At 34.3% G+C, this 13,579-nt stretch overlaps 1 protein-coding gene across 1 annotated transcript in view; it reads left to right on the forward strand.

The window, feature by feature from the left end:
* Positions 1-8,421, forward strand: part of LOC125828018 (uncharacterized) — a 30,784-nt gene extending 22,363 nt beyond the window's left edge. The window contains exons 13-19 of the mRNA XM_049507324.1: positions 1,259-1,348; positions 1,440-1,539; positions 1,686-1,790; positions 1,880-1,952; positions 6,330-6,493; positions 6,718-6,775; positions 8,239-8,421. Coding sequence (XP_049363281.1) covers positions 1,259-1,348; positions 1,440-1,539; positions 1,686-1,790; positions 1,880-1,952; positions 6,330-6,493; positions 6,718-6,775; positions 8,239-8,324 — 676 coding nt within the window. The 3' untranslated portion in view covers positions 8,325-8,421. The remainder of the gene's footprint in view (positions 1-1,258; positions 1,349-1,439; positions 1,540-1,685; positions 1,791-1,879; positions 1,953-6,329; positions 6,494-6,717; positions 6,776-8,238) is intronic.
* Positions 8,422-13,579: the final 5,158 nt, after the last annotated feature.

The raw sequence follows: 13,579 nt of genomic DNA on the forward strand, positions 1-13,579 counted from the left end.
AAAATTGGGGAAGTGATGACACCTATGACAACCCCCACCGATAGATAAGCCAACCTAGTCACAATCCCAAAACGAAAAATCAAACATGCGAAAGTAATATTTAAAACCAATAACCAGTGTTTTCAAAAACGTTTTTGGGGCAAGTCTCGGAGCGGGGCGTACCAAAACCGCTCTTGAAGCACAAATTGAAGACGTAGATCAATAGGGCGTAAGTCCTAGAATTTGAGGCGTAAACTCCGAGCGTAAAAACATAAGTTCTGGGCGTAAAAATATACGGCCCGACGTTAATTTTTAATTTTTTTTTTAACCTTTTTTTGCTTTAAATCATTTTTTTTTAATCTTTGGTTCAATGATATTTCTCAAATACTAATTATAATTATTTTTTCTATATTATTGATTATTAATACCTTTCTCAAATAAACCCTCAGGGGTTGGCCTGCTGGCAATTGACTTGAGCCTTGGGGTTTGCTCCCTTTCAAGGTCTCAAGTTCGAAACCCACTAGGTGCAAACAATTTCTGAGGGCCATCGGACTGGGTAAAACCTGAATTAACCGTGGTGCACTTGCGGGAAACTCCTTGCCGAGGGCCTGTGCACCCCCGGGATTAGTCGGGGCTCAAAGAGACTCGGACACCCGGTGCAAAATCAAAAAAAAAAAATACCTTTCTCAAATAAAAATCATAATATTTTTTTCTATATTATTAGTTATTTATTAAATTTTATTTGTAAAATCATTGAGACTACACCCCGTAGATCCATGGGACTTACGCCCCGTGTCTCGGGGCTTACGCCTCACCTGTACTGCATAAAAGTCCCGCCTCACGCCCCCGCCTTTTAAACACCAGTCATAACATTATCTTTTTCATAAAAACTCATAACAAGGTGGAAAATCCATCCAAACTCTTCCCAAAACCTGTTGTCACTAGTACAAACCTTAGAGAATTCGAATACAACTCTATAAAGCTCTCTAACATCTGTAAAGAAACAACATAAAATGAAAAGATAGATGAGACAGAGGAAGATTGTGGATCAGCCAGACAACTACCTTGGGATCTTAATAATATGCTCCGGACATGTTGTGAAGGAATTAGGAGAGGTAAGGTAGTAGAGGTCTTGTATATCCCGCGCCAATCTTCTGTCCTGTACTGCGGTTCTGCATAACAAAAGAATCATCAAGAAGTATTATAGATTCCTAGTCCAATAGATTTGATTCCATGAGGGAAATTTTTTATAAGTAATGAATGTCTTTTGTTCTTTCAGCTATCTTGCAGAAGCACCAGATGCATGTAAAGATAAGGTCATAGAACTCCTAGGTTATATGCTCTCAATTGAAGGGGAAGATGAATTGAGGTTTGGCATTGCATTTCTGTTACTGTTTTTCCAAGCGCAAATATTTCTCTCAATCTCTTGAAACTGCAGCTGACATGGTTTCAAATGGCAGTCCTTTTTATTCCATCTGTTTTTTGCTTCCCATGCTGTGTCAAATAACTCTCAAGACTGGAGGATGTAAAATTTTAGCTTCCTCAGGTGCATTTAGAGAAGTGAGTCTCACATTTGTTCTAATTTTTGAAATCAATACAAGCATATTCAGTCTCTATGAACCAATATTTTGTATGATAGCTGGCAAGCCATTAATATGTCCCCTCTTCGTCTCTTGATTTTATGAGGGAATGTATTTAATTTGCAGGTTGTTGGTTACCTCATTGCTTTGATTGACCAAAACAATTTTACATCTGAGGATAATGGTTCTATATTCTTGGCTTGCGATACAATTTTGAATCTTCTTCTAAAGGTAGTTTTCATGCTGTGCTGCAGTACCTTAATTGATGAGTTAGTTATATTTGTGAAATGTTATTGACAATCATGCCTTCTCATGAACAGCAGGAACAAATTGAATTTCCCTCAGATGATCCCAGTTTTATCAGACTTTTAGTAGCATTGTCACGTTGGGCGGGTAATATCTCTAACTCAGATTTTTGCACTTGCCGAGCCTGATCTCCTTATTTCAACTGTTGAAGTTTCTTGGTTTCTTTCCTTTCATATTTCCTGTCTGTAGTAGCATCATCCAAAAAGATGAGCAATTGATACCCATCAGCTTTTAGCGAAGAGGTGTAACCTTTAAATGGCCCTGTCCCTAGCTGCAGTACATTCTGTGCTAATTATAGATTAGATAAAAGAATGCTCAAAGTCTCTCAAAATTGGTAATGTTAAGATGCTGCTTGAAGTCAGTTAATGACTTACTGCTGCTTAATATGATTTGAACCAATGTACTTTCATGTTGAATTTGTTAAAAGCGGGAAAAGGGTCTCTTTGACATAACACAAAGTTGCAATTATGTTCTAATTGCATTATATGCGCAAATAGGCACATAGTTCCAAATATGTTTTGAGTGCCAACATAAATAGCACCATTTTTATGGGTACTTCAAGTCTTGTCTATGAGTTTCATCAAGTCTACACTCGGACAAACTTTGAAGTAGTGGTCATTTGTAGACATGAAAATTTTGTGGGACTCTACAAGAGGTGTTCAATTCTAGTTGAGACTTTACAAGATGTATTCGATTTCAGTTATAATACTTGGACGCTATTCTATCCTAAACCCTAGCTTATGCCTATATGATGGGTATTATATTCCCTTTAAGAGATTCTCGAATATCTCGTCAACTCTTAGGATATTCATAAAGAGATGAAGATATGCCAAAGTCTTTTTGATAATCAAATCATTTAAGAAGATCCACAAATCCTTTCGTGGTGATCAAAGTCCAAATCACCTTAGTTCGACAAATACGCCTCTAATGACCTTTGAATCATGGAGAAATCTTAAATCTTAAGAGAGAAGAATCAAGGGAGGAACAAATTTGTGCCCTTAGTATTTATAATAAAACTATGTTCATATTTTATTTGTGATTGAAATTTATTTTTTTATCACTTTTAAATTTGTTGCAAATAACACATCCTCCTCAGAAGATTCTCAGTGTGTGTGTGATGATCCTGTTCCCATGGATACCTCCTCTCTCTCCCCTACATTCTCCTCCTGAGACCATCAGGGTTTATTCAGAGCTTCTTTAAAGTCCTTTCTTCTCTAACCAGCCTGTTTTTTCTTGTCCCTTTGGCATTTAATTATTGAATTTCCGTTGCTTAAACATAATAGCTCATTCTCTATATTCTTTTATGCTCAATATTTCCGTTTTCCAATAAGCTCATAATTGTTCCATAACTTGCTCCTACGTATGAGAAGTATAGATAGAAAGGCAGAAAAGGAGGTCCCCCTATTAATGAAGCTTTCCAGTTTTGAAACCAAGGGTAACCAACCCTCATTAAAAGCATTCTCTGGCACTATAATAACTGCTCTGAAGGCCCCTGTAACCGCAATAACTGAAATAAAGCAACCAAATTTGTTGAATTTCATGGAGCAGAACAAAGACGTATCCTTGTCTCTGCTTCTCCGTGGCTTGTAAACCCAGCCCTTGAAGTTAGATTCCTTTCTAAGTCTCCGCGACAACCAGAATAGAGCCTCATTGCTTAGTGTCATTTTCTGATGTAAAGCCTAGAGATCTCAATCCATTCATACCATATCTCTCTTAAAGACGATGACTCAGTTATGTCAAAGGACATCCCCCCAGATCTACGATTATCCATGATTGATAGAAGGCTTAAAAAAGAAAAACAAAAGAGGATTGAGAAACTCCAGCAGTCGAATACCACCGGAGAAAGGTAGTTAGAGATCCAAAAGGGGAACCTAGCTGACCACCTCAAAATAGTGCATGAGAGCCTCAATTCATTTTACCATAACATGCACCACTTACTCTAAATTTCATTAGACCTCGACCAGCTTTTCCAGTTGGGAAATTTTGAGTTCCTTCTTTTCTTTTTTATAAATGAACAACCCACACTCTAAGGGCACATTTCAAGGGTACACTAATCTAAACAAGTTTATCTCCCAGATTTTGGCAACAGAATATATCAGAACTGCTAAAACTAAAAGTACCTTTTCTTTTTTCATTATTTTAAATACATAATAGTTCACTTCTTCTTTTTATCAGGAAGTCACTTGTCACTTCTGTACAGATTTTTCTCCCCAAATGAAACTAAACCAAACAATTGATATTAAAATTAACATAGCAAGCTAAATAACCATTTTAATTTAACTCAACGCTTGGGTTAGGTCTTTGGGACATAAGTCATGACCAAGTAATAAAAAGCCTTACTCAGGTGTAGAAAGATAATGTTCTCTAGTTTACTAGAAAGCTGGATTTACAATGAATTGGTGTATGTTTTGCTTGTCCAAATCAACAGTTTGGTCAGGTTTTTGGCACACAAGTCATTGTTGATTCCGACATCAGTGGGCATTAGGGTCCTTGATCTTCTTATATGGTCTTGGGCAATTCTTCCTCATGAGCTAGCTTTTGGGTTGAGTTAGGTCCAAGATTCATTTCTTTATCATGGTATCAGGGCTAGGCCCAACCCGATTCATTATTTCGTTCGAGGTTGAGCCCCCATTTTATATTGTCTGCGCCCTGGATGTCCAGTCCTAGGCTTGCGGGGGGGTATTGAGTCCCACATTGGTGGGCATTAGGGTTCTTGGTCTCCTTATATGGTCTTGGAGACTTGGACAATCCTCTGAGCTAGATTTTAGGGTTGAGTTACGCCCAAGATTCATTTCTTTATCAGTCATGACCAAGCAATGACTGAAAAGCCCTGCTCAAGCGTAGAAAGATTATGCTTTGTAGTCAGCTAGAAAGCTGGATTTCCAATTAATTGGTGTGTTCTTGTCCAGAAAAAGGTAAATTGTGTGCCAACTGCCAAGAAGTAAATTAATCATTAGGGGATCCTAATTCGTATCACATATAGATGACACAAATTCATCTGTTTTTAACTAAACCAATGAAAATATCTACTATCTAGAGCACTAATGTTTGTGTGGACTTCAAAACACAAGTACAGTACTCCTCATTACCAGATCAAAGAAAGTGTCAGCCAGTAATTATTCAATTCAAAAAGAAACAATGATATGGGGAAGTCTTAAACAGGAAACAAAAATTCTTAAATTAGCTTTTATAAAAGAATGTAACCAAAATGTCTTAAGAGCTAGAGCAGAAAAGTGGAACCTTGATCTCTCCAGAAGAAGATCTTTTCTTCTCCTTCTGCCATCTAACAACTATAGATGACTCTGGACCTAATGACAGTTGTATCTGAAAATAGAAGTATCAAAGAGGCCCATAAGGCATCATAATTCCTTACTCCTAATCTTCTACTTCCTCAAAGTAGGAAAAGGTTTCTGTTTAGCGGTGGTTCATTGATGTTTCCATCAAAGTAACTTCTGATGCTTCAAGTCTTAAATCTCAGCTATCCGGCTGTCCCTCCAATATGTGAGATTGTGAAGCTTTTTTGGTTGATCGCATGTGAGCACAAGAAGTAAATATCAAAGGCAAGGGAGGTAGAGCTTGTTGAAATTTATTTTCCATTTTTCCTGTTTCCGTGTGATGCATGTGTTCAACATTACTGGGAGGATTTGTAGATTCTGAGCTGGGTAGAGGGATTCTAAATAAGTAGAGTAAAAGGACGACGATGGCGAGGATTGAGTAAAGGGACCAGAATGTGGTGTTTTGTAGAGGAAAGAGGATGAGGGGTATGAGTTGCTTAGTGGGACTATATCTTCGAGCTTGGAGGATCCCTTGAGTGAGTAAGAGTTGCCTAAGTGTAATCATTGTTTTTGAGAACACGAAACAGGAAAAAGAAACAAAGGCGTTCTTTGCTTAAAGAAAGAAGTGAAGCGCAAAGTTTCAGAAGAATATCAAAATGATGCACAAACAAAATAGAATATCTTAATAAACAACTCAGCAAAAATAATACCTATTAGCAAATCCTTCAATTTAAAAGTAAAGAGCTAATAATAATGATGTCGTTATTCCCAGAAGAGAATTGGCTCTTTAAGAAATAAACAGTGATAATGAATTATTTTGTAGGGATGTCAGAGAAACCTTAACGAAATTCTGGCTTCATAATCTTCTGGGTGGATTTCTGACTTTATTTGCCAATAATTCCAGAGCGTGTTATTGTCAATTTGAAATATATTTATGTTAAAATAAAGAAGACCCGTACCTGAGTAACATACTGTTCCTCCATGTCATCACTAATTTTTCAGTTATTTGTGACCACCAAGAATATAGCACATTTTTGTATCTATAAATTACTGGTACTAACAAATTGCACTAGAGGTGGTAGATGCTTGGCTTCTGTCTCTTGAGACATACTGTCTCAACTATCTTTCACTTAAGTTGGCTTTTGGTTGCTTTCCAAAGGTTGCTTAAATTTATATATTTGCATTCCAGAGGGTATGGATGATGCATCTATTATCATGATGGCATCAAGCATCTGTTCGCTTATACTCGATTTGACATCAGAGGAAGCTCTTCTAAATCATCCAGACTTCACTAGTGGCGATATTGGTAATCTGTCAAAGCTCATTAGACGAAGCTTTGTGATGTGTGGTCAGGTAATTCACTGGCTTATGCTTCAACTGTTCTGTTGTTGCCTAAATTGACTGATAGCTTTTTCATAGTTTGGGATTACTCATAAGCAATCTCATCATCTGATCTTCCCCACCCTCCCCTTCACCCCATTTAAAATGGACGTGACAAAATAAACATGCCAAAGAAATGATCTTTAACTGTGTTTTTGATACTCCAGTTGACAAATTATTGTTCTGACTGCACTCAGGACTTGATATCCGATGATGCTAAAGCTGAAGTAGATCTTTTTCAGATAATTACCTCAGGTTCGTAGTTCTCTTGCGTCATTTGCTTTACTTCATGAAGGTCTAAATGTTAATAAATCAAATCTCGGTCATCAAGTCGGATTGTATTTTGGGTCTAAATCCTGTCTATTCAAGGATTCTACAAAGATGTCAGTTCACCACCACTCCATTTACTTTTATCGCTTATGATGTTGTTACGGCGACTCACCATTATCAACTATCACCATCCAGAACCCAGGGGCAGATTTTCACGGAGGGGCACAGTTTCATGTGAACCCAATATGGAACCCAGGCACAAGAGTGCACCTTGGCCCATTGGTGACATTGTGCACCATTGCATACCAGGTCTTGGGATCGAATCCTTCTGGCCATATTGTTTTTTAAGTCTTGTCTTTTCTGATTCTCTTTTTCTTTCCTTTTCTTCATTTTCTTTTTTGGCACCTTTGCTGTTCTAACCGCGTTTTCTTTTTTCTCTGTTTTTCCCTCCTTTTTTGGTTACCTAACTATTTCTTCTTTTTTGTATCTACTTTCTGTTATGTTTCTCTTCTTTTTTTTCCAGTCCTTTTCTCTTTTTGTCATTTCTTTCTTTTCTTTTTGGTTCATTCTTCAAGTTTCAATTTTTTCTCTTCCTTTTTGGTTCCTGATTTACTGATCGTTTTTTGTCATTTCTTTCTTTTCATTTTTACTTCATTCTTTCCATTTCAGAAGTCCCTGAAAAATCGAAAAGAAAAAAAAAACCTCCGGACTTCTCTCTCCGCATCTGTTTTAAGCAACAATTTTACGACTAATGAGCACACTTCTCCTAGTTTCTTATCATATCTTTCTTATATCTTTTCTTTCAGTATTTTTTTCTTAATTTGTGAAGTAAATATTTTTGGATAATAATGCTATTAATGATCGCTTTTAAATATGAAAATTTGTTAAGACCAATTATAAATTGAACGACACCTTTTTTTGTGATGACAAAATTTTATGGAATCGGACCAAATGATGGTGTAAAAGCAGTCATCCTCTAAAAATCCTGGATACGTCTTTGTCCACCACCACTATGCAACCGAGCACCCATAGTCGGTTGTCACCACAACTAGCTACTATTTATAATTATCACCGCTAGCACCACTACCAGTTCCATATATCGCTATCATTAACTATCAATATATATCGTCCATCACCTTCGCCATTCATTACCACATTATCTATAAGTATTATCTACCACAATTATCAATTGCCACTAACAACTACCACCGTTGTTATCTACTACTGCTAGCCACCATCACCGCTTGCTACAAGCCATGGCCACCATCATCCTCAATTGACACCCACAACCATCACCGCAGGCCATCTCCATCATCAACCTCCATACAAGTTTTATTTTTTTTTGTTGATATGGTTAATAAGGCCTAATATTTCAATGTTTTACTCTTTTTTCTTAGCTTTGAAAAGGTTGAGAATTATTCTATTTGTGTTGTCTGAATTTGGTGTAGCATATTCATCATGGGCTGATCGGTTTCCTAGCATTAAACAAGCTGTGGAGAGCTCAGGGCCTTTTGGATTTCGATGTGTTTCATAGGACTCTTGGAAATTGGGGCACTGATCAATTGAGTTATAGTACACCTTGGATGAAGGGTATTGTCTTACTGCAATCACTCATGGCATTTCGTTCCTGCATTTTGGGATTCCCATGGCTCAAGGAATCTGGAGAAGTAACAGTTATATTTATCGCCAGCTTTGCAGTAAAAAGACATTAGTATTGGCATCTTGTGAGGGGGAATACAGTTAAACATTTCGGATGGACTCGAGCTTTTCCTAACATCTATATGGCAAGCTACTAGTCTTTTCTGTTGCTTGCAGGATGTGGTTCATCACATAGTATTGGAAGCAAGTTGCTTAAATTAGTTTGTTACTACTATTTCCTTATGTAAGTCTGTTAATTACATCTCTCCATCGAATGTGCTTGGGTGAGACACTTCATATCATGTGCCAAAAGGAATCTTTAATGTACCTTCCAAAATAGTTCATGTTCAATCATTATTAGGAAAACAAGTATAATGTGCTGGTTCGACCCATGTGACCATAATGTATCTACTACTATCTCCCTTCGTTTCAATTCGTTTTTCTTATTTAATTCTTCTACTTCATTTTTAAAAATGGCATTTTCTTTGATAATTTTTTAATTTTTAAATGGAGGGAGTAGTACAATATTTGCCTTTTGGTCCCTGGCCAAGAAAATAGTCTTGAAATACTAAAAATTGTTTTATCCTTTTTCAACTTCAACTATTTGTTTGGGTGGGTTGTTACTTATTGTATTGTGTTCAGCAGTGAACGCATAATTTTTTTTGTAAAAGTATTCGGCTTTATTAGTTTGCACTTAATGGAGGTTTGAATCTCAGACATTAGGCTATTAAGTGCGGTTGTTTTTTCTACTTTAAAATGTCTGAAGGGGTATATTAAATTTGTGAGTCTCTTATTCTCATCAGATTCTTTAAACGAAATTTTTATTTTCAGAAAAAAATATCTTCCTTAATTTCTCTTCAGAAAAAACTCAAGTTTCTCAACTTTATTAGTTATACAAATTATTTTCTAAACTTTTAATATTTGTTGTTCCTGCTTGTTTATCAAGAATTGATAAATTTTACTGTAAAAACTTTATTTGATTAAAGTTCAAAGTAACTTTATAAATATGTGTCGTTGAAATTGGATGATGATGTTTTTATTTTATAGAAGAGTACATGGGCAAACAAACATAGGGATGTTTCAGTTATTTCTTTGAGATTAATTTGTGTTGAATTTTTATTTTATTTTTTAAAAACATTTTTCTAATAATTATTTTATTATTATAGTTTATATATGTAGTTCATGTAGTTCAATTTATTTTTATCAAACTTGAAATATTTATATATAATTTAAATATCTTAACATTTATCAAAGAATGACTTTTTAAAAATATTTTGTTAACGTATGTAATATTTAACTATTATTTTATTTGAATTAAGATATATATAATCATTCAGATGTGCATTTAGATTTAGACTTCTTAATCTTAATGAAAAATCACACTATATATAGAGCAACTTTCACACACACACACACTATATATAGAGCAACTTTCACATATAACAAACATAAAAATCATATATGTATGTTATAACTATAGTTTGTATAATTGTGCTCCATAACAAACTTTATGTTTGCTATGGAGCATCAGATTGTATAACTCGCTGGCAGGAGCTTCAAATTTGTATAATTTCACTGGCAGACCATTTGTATAAATCGCTGACAGTCTCTCAATTCAATTTTATGTGTTTGTCTATCTGCATAAAATTTGAATTTGTATACAATTGAATCAATAAAACATTTGTATATCAAATTTATCTCTCTCTTGATTTATACAACACAAATTATACATTGTAATTTGTATAATCATTGTTGTATAAAGCGAGAAAGAGAGAAAGGCAAAAGAGAACTGGCAGGGGAAGATCTATATTTGTATAATTATAAGTGTATAGAACGAAAATATATGTATTTGTATTTGTATTTGTATATACAGTTTTTCCTCACTTTATAGTTACACAAATGCATTTTATACATTTGTGTTTGTAAAAAACGAGAGAGACAAGGGAGAGATTGGCGAGAGCGGCTAGTGAAAAACCTAGGGAGAGAGGCGAATGACAATTGTTTGCTACGGGTTACAATTAAATCAAACTATAATTATAGCATTTAATTTGAATTAATAGTTTGTTGTTTATACAATTTTACACACACTAGGACAAGGGTAACCCGTGCTGTGCACGAGCCCAATATTTATTCATAACTTTATTTTTAAGTGGTAATTAAATTATCACATTAAGTGTAAAATAAATATTTATAAATATTATTAATATTGATAAATTTTAAATGATATTGATTAAATAATTTTAAAATTTGCTTTAAAATAAATTATAATATATATTTATGTAGGAATAAATCATCTCATTCTTTTGTCGCGCAAATCTATTGTGAAGAGGACCATTGAGATATCCATAGTTAAAGTATTTTTCTCCATCAATCGTTAATTTTTTACTCAAAATATTTAGAAAATAGACACAATATTATCAAAGGCGGAATGACCTGGGAGACCGTCGTACTTGGCTAAGTTTGTCACCTAGACCCTTCTACTCATCAATTTGCCAACCGAGCACTTAAAGTTATTAAAACACATCATTTTAAACCCCTCTGAGTATGAGTGTCTCTCAATCACACTGATGTGGATGACACGTCATTATCCACATCAGATAAAAATTGTCAGATAGACAAAAATTGCCATATCATTTTTATCATTACAAATAATTTTTTAAAAAAAGAAAAATCTCATATTCATCTTCAAAATCAGCCTTTTGAAATTGATTCACCGGAAAAAATGTCTCTCCGGCCACTTCATTAACAGATAGCCACTGTTGAGGCAGTCATTGCCGCCGACGAATTGTTTGGCCGAAAGATCCATCAAAATTGAAAGTGGAGAAAATTTTAATCCTTCTAGAGTTTTATTTTTTTTCTCTCTTCTAAACTTTTTCATCTATTTGTCATTTCAATCTTGTTTTCTCTTATTTGTTTCTTGTCCCTTTTATTCTCCGTAAATTTCTTGTGTTAGAAAGAGGAAAACAAAAAATAACTATCATAGAAAAAGGGTGGAGAAAGATAAATGAAGTGGGGGAGAGAGGAGGGGGAGGGGCAACGATGATGGTGGCAGTGGTAACTTATGAGGAAGAAGAAGAAGAAGAGTACCAGTAAAGGAATGGGGAAGAAGCCAAGAAGGGGATCTTTTCTCTTCTTTTTTTCACTATATAATTTTTTTTATTTCAATATTTTTTAATTAATTTTTTTGTCTTCACTTGCTTTTAAACGCGTGTAACCACACATTTAATCCCATTCAACAAATAAAACGCCACATAAGCTTGGTCAACAGTAAGATGGGTTTAAAATAACGCGTTTTAATCACTTGAAGTGTTTAGTTGACAAACTCGTGAGTAGAAGGATACAAGTGACAAATAGAGCCAACTTCAGGGGTCTCTCAGGTCATTCCACCTATTATCAACATTCAAAATAATAAAGTTATGACTAAAAGATATGAAGTTAAAGTTAAAAATCATAGCTAGTGGTCCCATAATTTTGGAAAGATTATACGCTAATTAAATTAGAACAAAATAGAAGAAACAAGTTTTTTTTTTATATTTTATTTCAAAAAATGTCCTCCTTGAAACACACACGTCGATGGAGATGTTTTAATTATAAATTTAAAACATGTCATATTAATTGGTTGAGGAACTGAGACTTTTTTTTAAAACTTTGGTAGAATTGATTGAAATTATTAGCTAACTTCAATATTTGTTCATAACTTTATTTTTAAGTGGTAATTAAATTATATTAAATTATCTCATTAAGTGTAAAATAAATATCTGTAGATATTATTAATATTGATAAATTTTAAAATTATAATATATATTTATGTAGGAGGAAATCATCTCATTCTTTTATCGCGCAAATCTAACGTGAAGAGGACCATTGAGATATCCATAGTTAAAGTATTTTTCTCCATCAATCGTTAATTTTTTATTCAAAATATTTAGAAAATATACACAATATTATCAAAGGCGGAATGACTTGGGAGACCCTCTTACTTGACTAAGTTTGTCACCTAGACCCTTCTACTCATTAATTTGCCAACCGAGCACTTAAAGTTATTAAAACACGTCATTTTAAACCCCTCTGAGTATGAGTGTCTCTCAATCGCACTGATGTGGATGACACATCATTATCCACATCAGATAAAAATTGTCAGATAGACAAAAATTGCCATATCATTTTTATCATTACAAATAATTTTAAAAAAAAGAAAAATCTCATATTCATCTTCAAAATCAGCCTTTTGAAATTGATTCACCGGAAAAAATGTCTCTCCGGCCACTTCATTAACAAATAGCCACTGTTGAGGCAGTCATTGCCGCCGACGAATTGTTTGGCCGAAAGATCCATCAAAATTGAAAGTGGAGAAAATTTTAATCTTTCTAGAGTTTTATTTTTTTTTCTCTCTTCTAAACTTTTTCATCTATTTGTCATTTCAATCTTGTTTTCTCTTATTTGTTTCTTGTCCCTTTTATTCTCCGTAAATTTCTTGTGTTAGAAAGAGAAAAACAAAAAATAACTATCATAGAAAAAGGGTGGAGAAAGATAAATGAAGTGGGGGAGAGAGGAGGGGGGAGGGCAACGATGATGGTGGCAGTGGTAACTTATGAGGAAGAAGAAGAAGAAGAGTACCAGTAAAGGAATGGGGAAGAAGCCAAGAAGGGGATCTTTTCTCTTCTTTTTTTCACTATATAATTTTTTTTATTTCAATATTTTTTAATTAATTTTTTTGTCTTCACTTGCTTTTAAACGTGTGTAACCACACATTTAATCTCATTCAACAAATAAAACGCCACATAAACTTGATCAATAGTAAGAGGGGTTTAAAATAACGCGTTTTAATCACTTGAAGTGTTCAGTCGACAAATTCGTGAGTAGAAGGGTCCAGGTGACAAATAGAGCCAACTACAGGGGTCTCTCAGGTCATTCCACCTATTATCAACATTCAAAATAATAGTGTTCTTTTTTAAATTTTATTTCAGAATTGTCCTTGAAACACACACATCGAGGAGATGTTATAATTATAAATTTAAAACATGTCATATTAATTTGTTGATGAATTGAGACTTTTGTTTTTGTTTTTTTAACATTGGTATAATTGATTAAAATTATTAGCTAATTTTATAGTTTAATCAAATTGTTAAGTACGCGTAGATAGAAAGAAAA

Source organism: Solanum verrucosum, unplaced genomic scaffold (assembly GCF_900185275.1).
Source record: "Solanum verrucosum unplaced genomic scaffold, falcon-dt-bn FXZP01000136.1, whole genome shotgun sequence".
Classification (NCBI taxonomy): domain Eukaryota; kingdom Viridiplantae; phylum Streptophyta; class Magnoliopsida; order Solanales; family Solanaceae; genus Solanum; species Solanum verrucosum.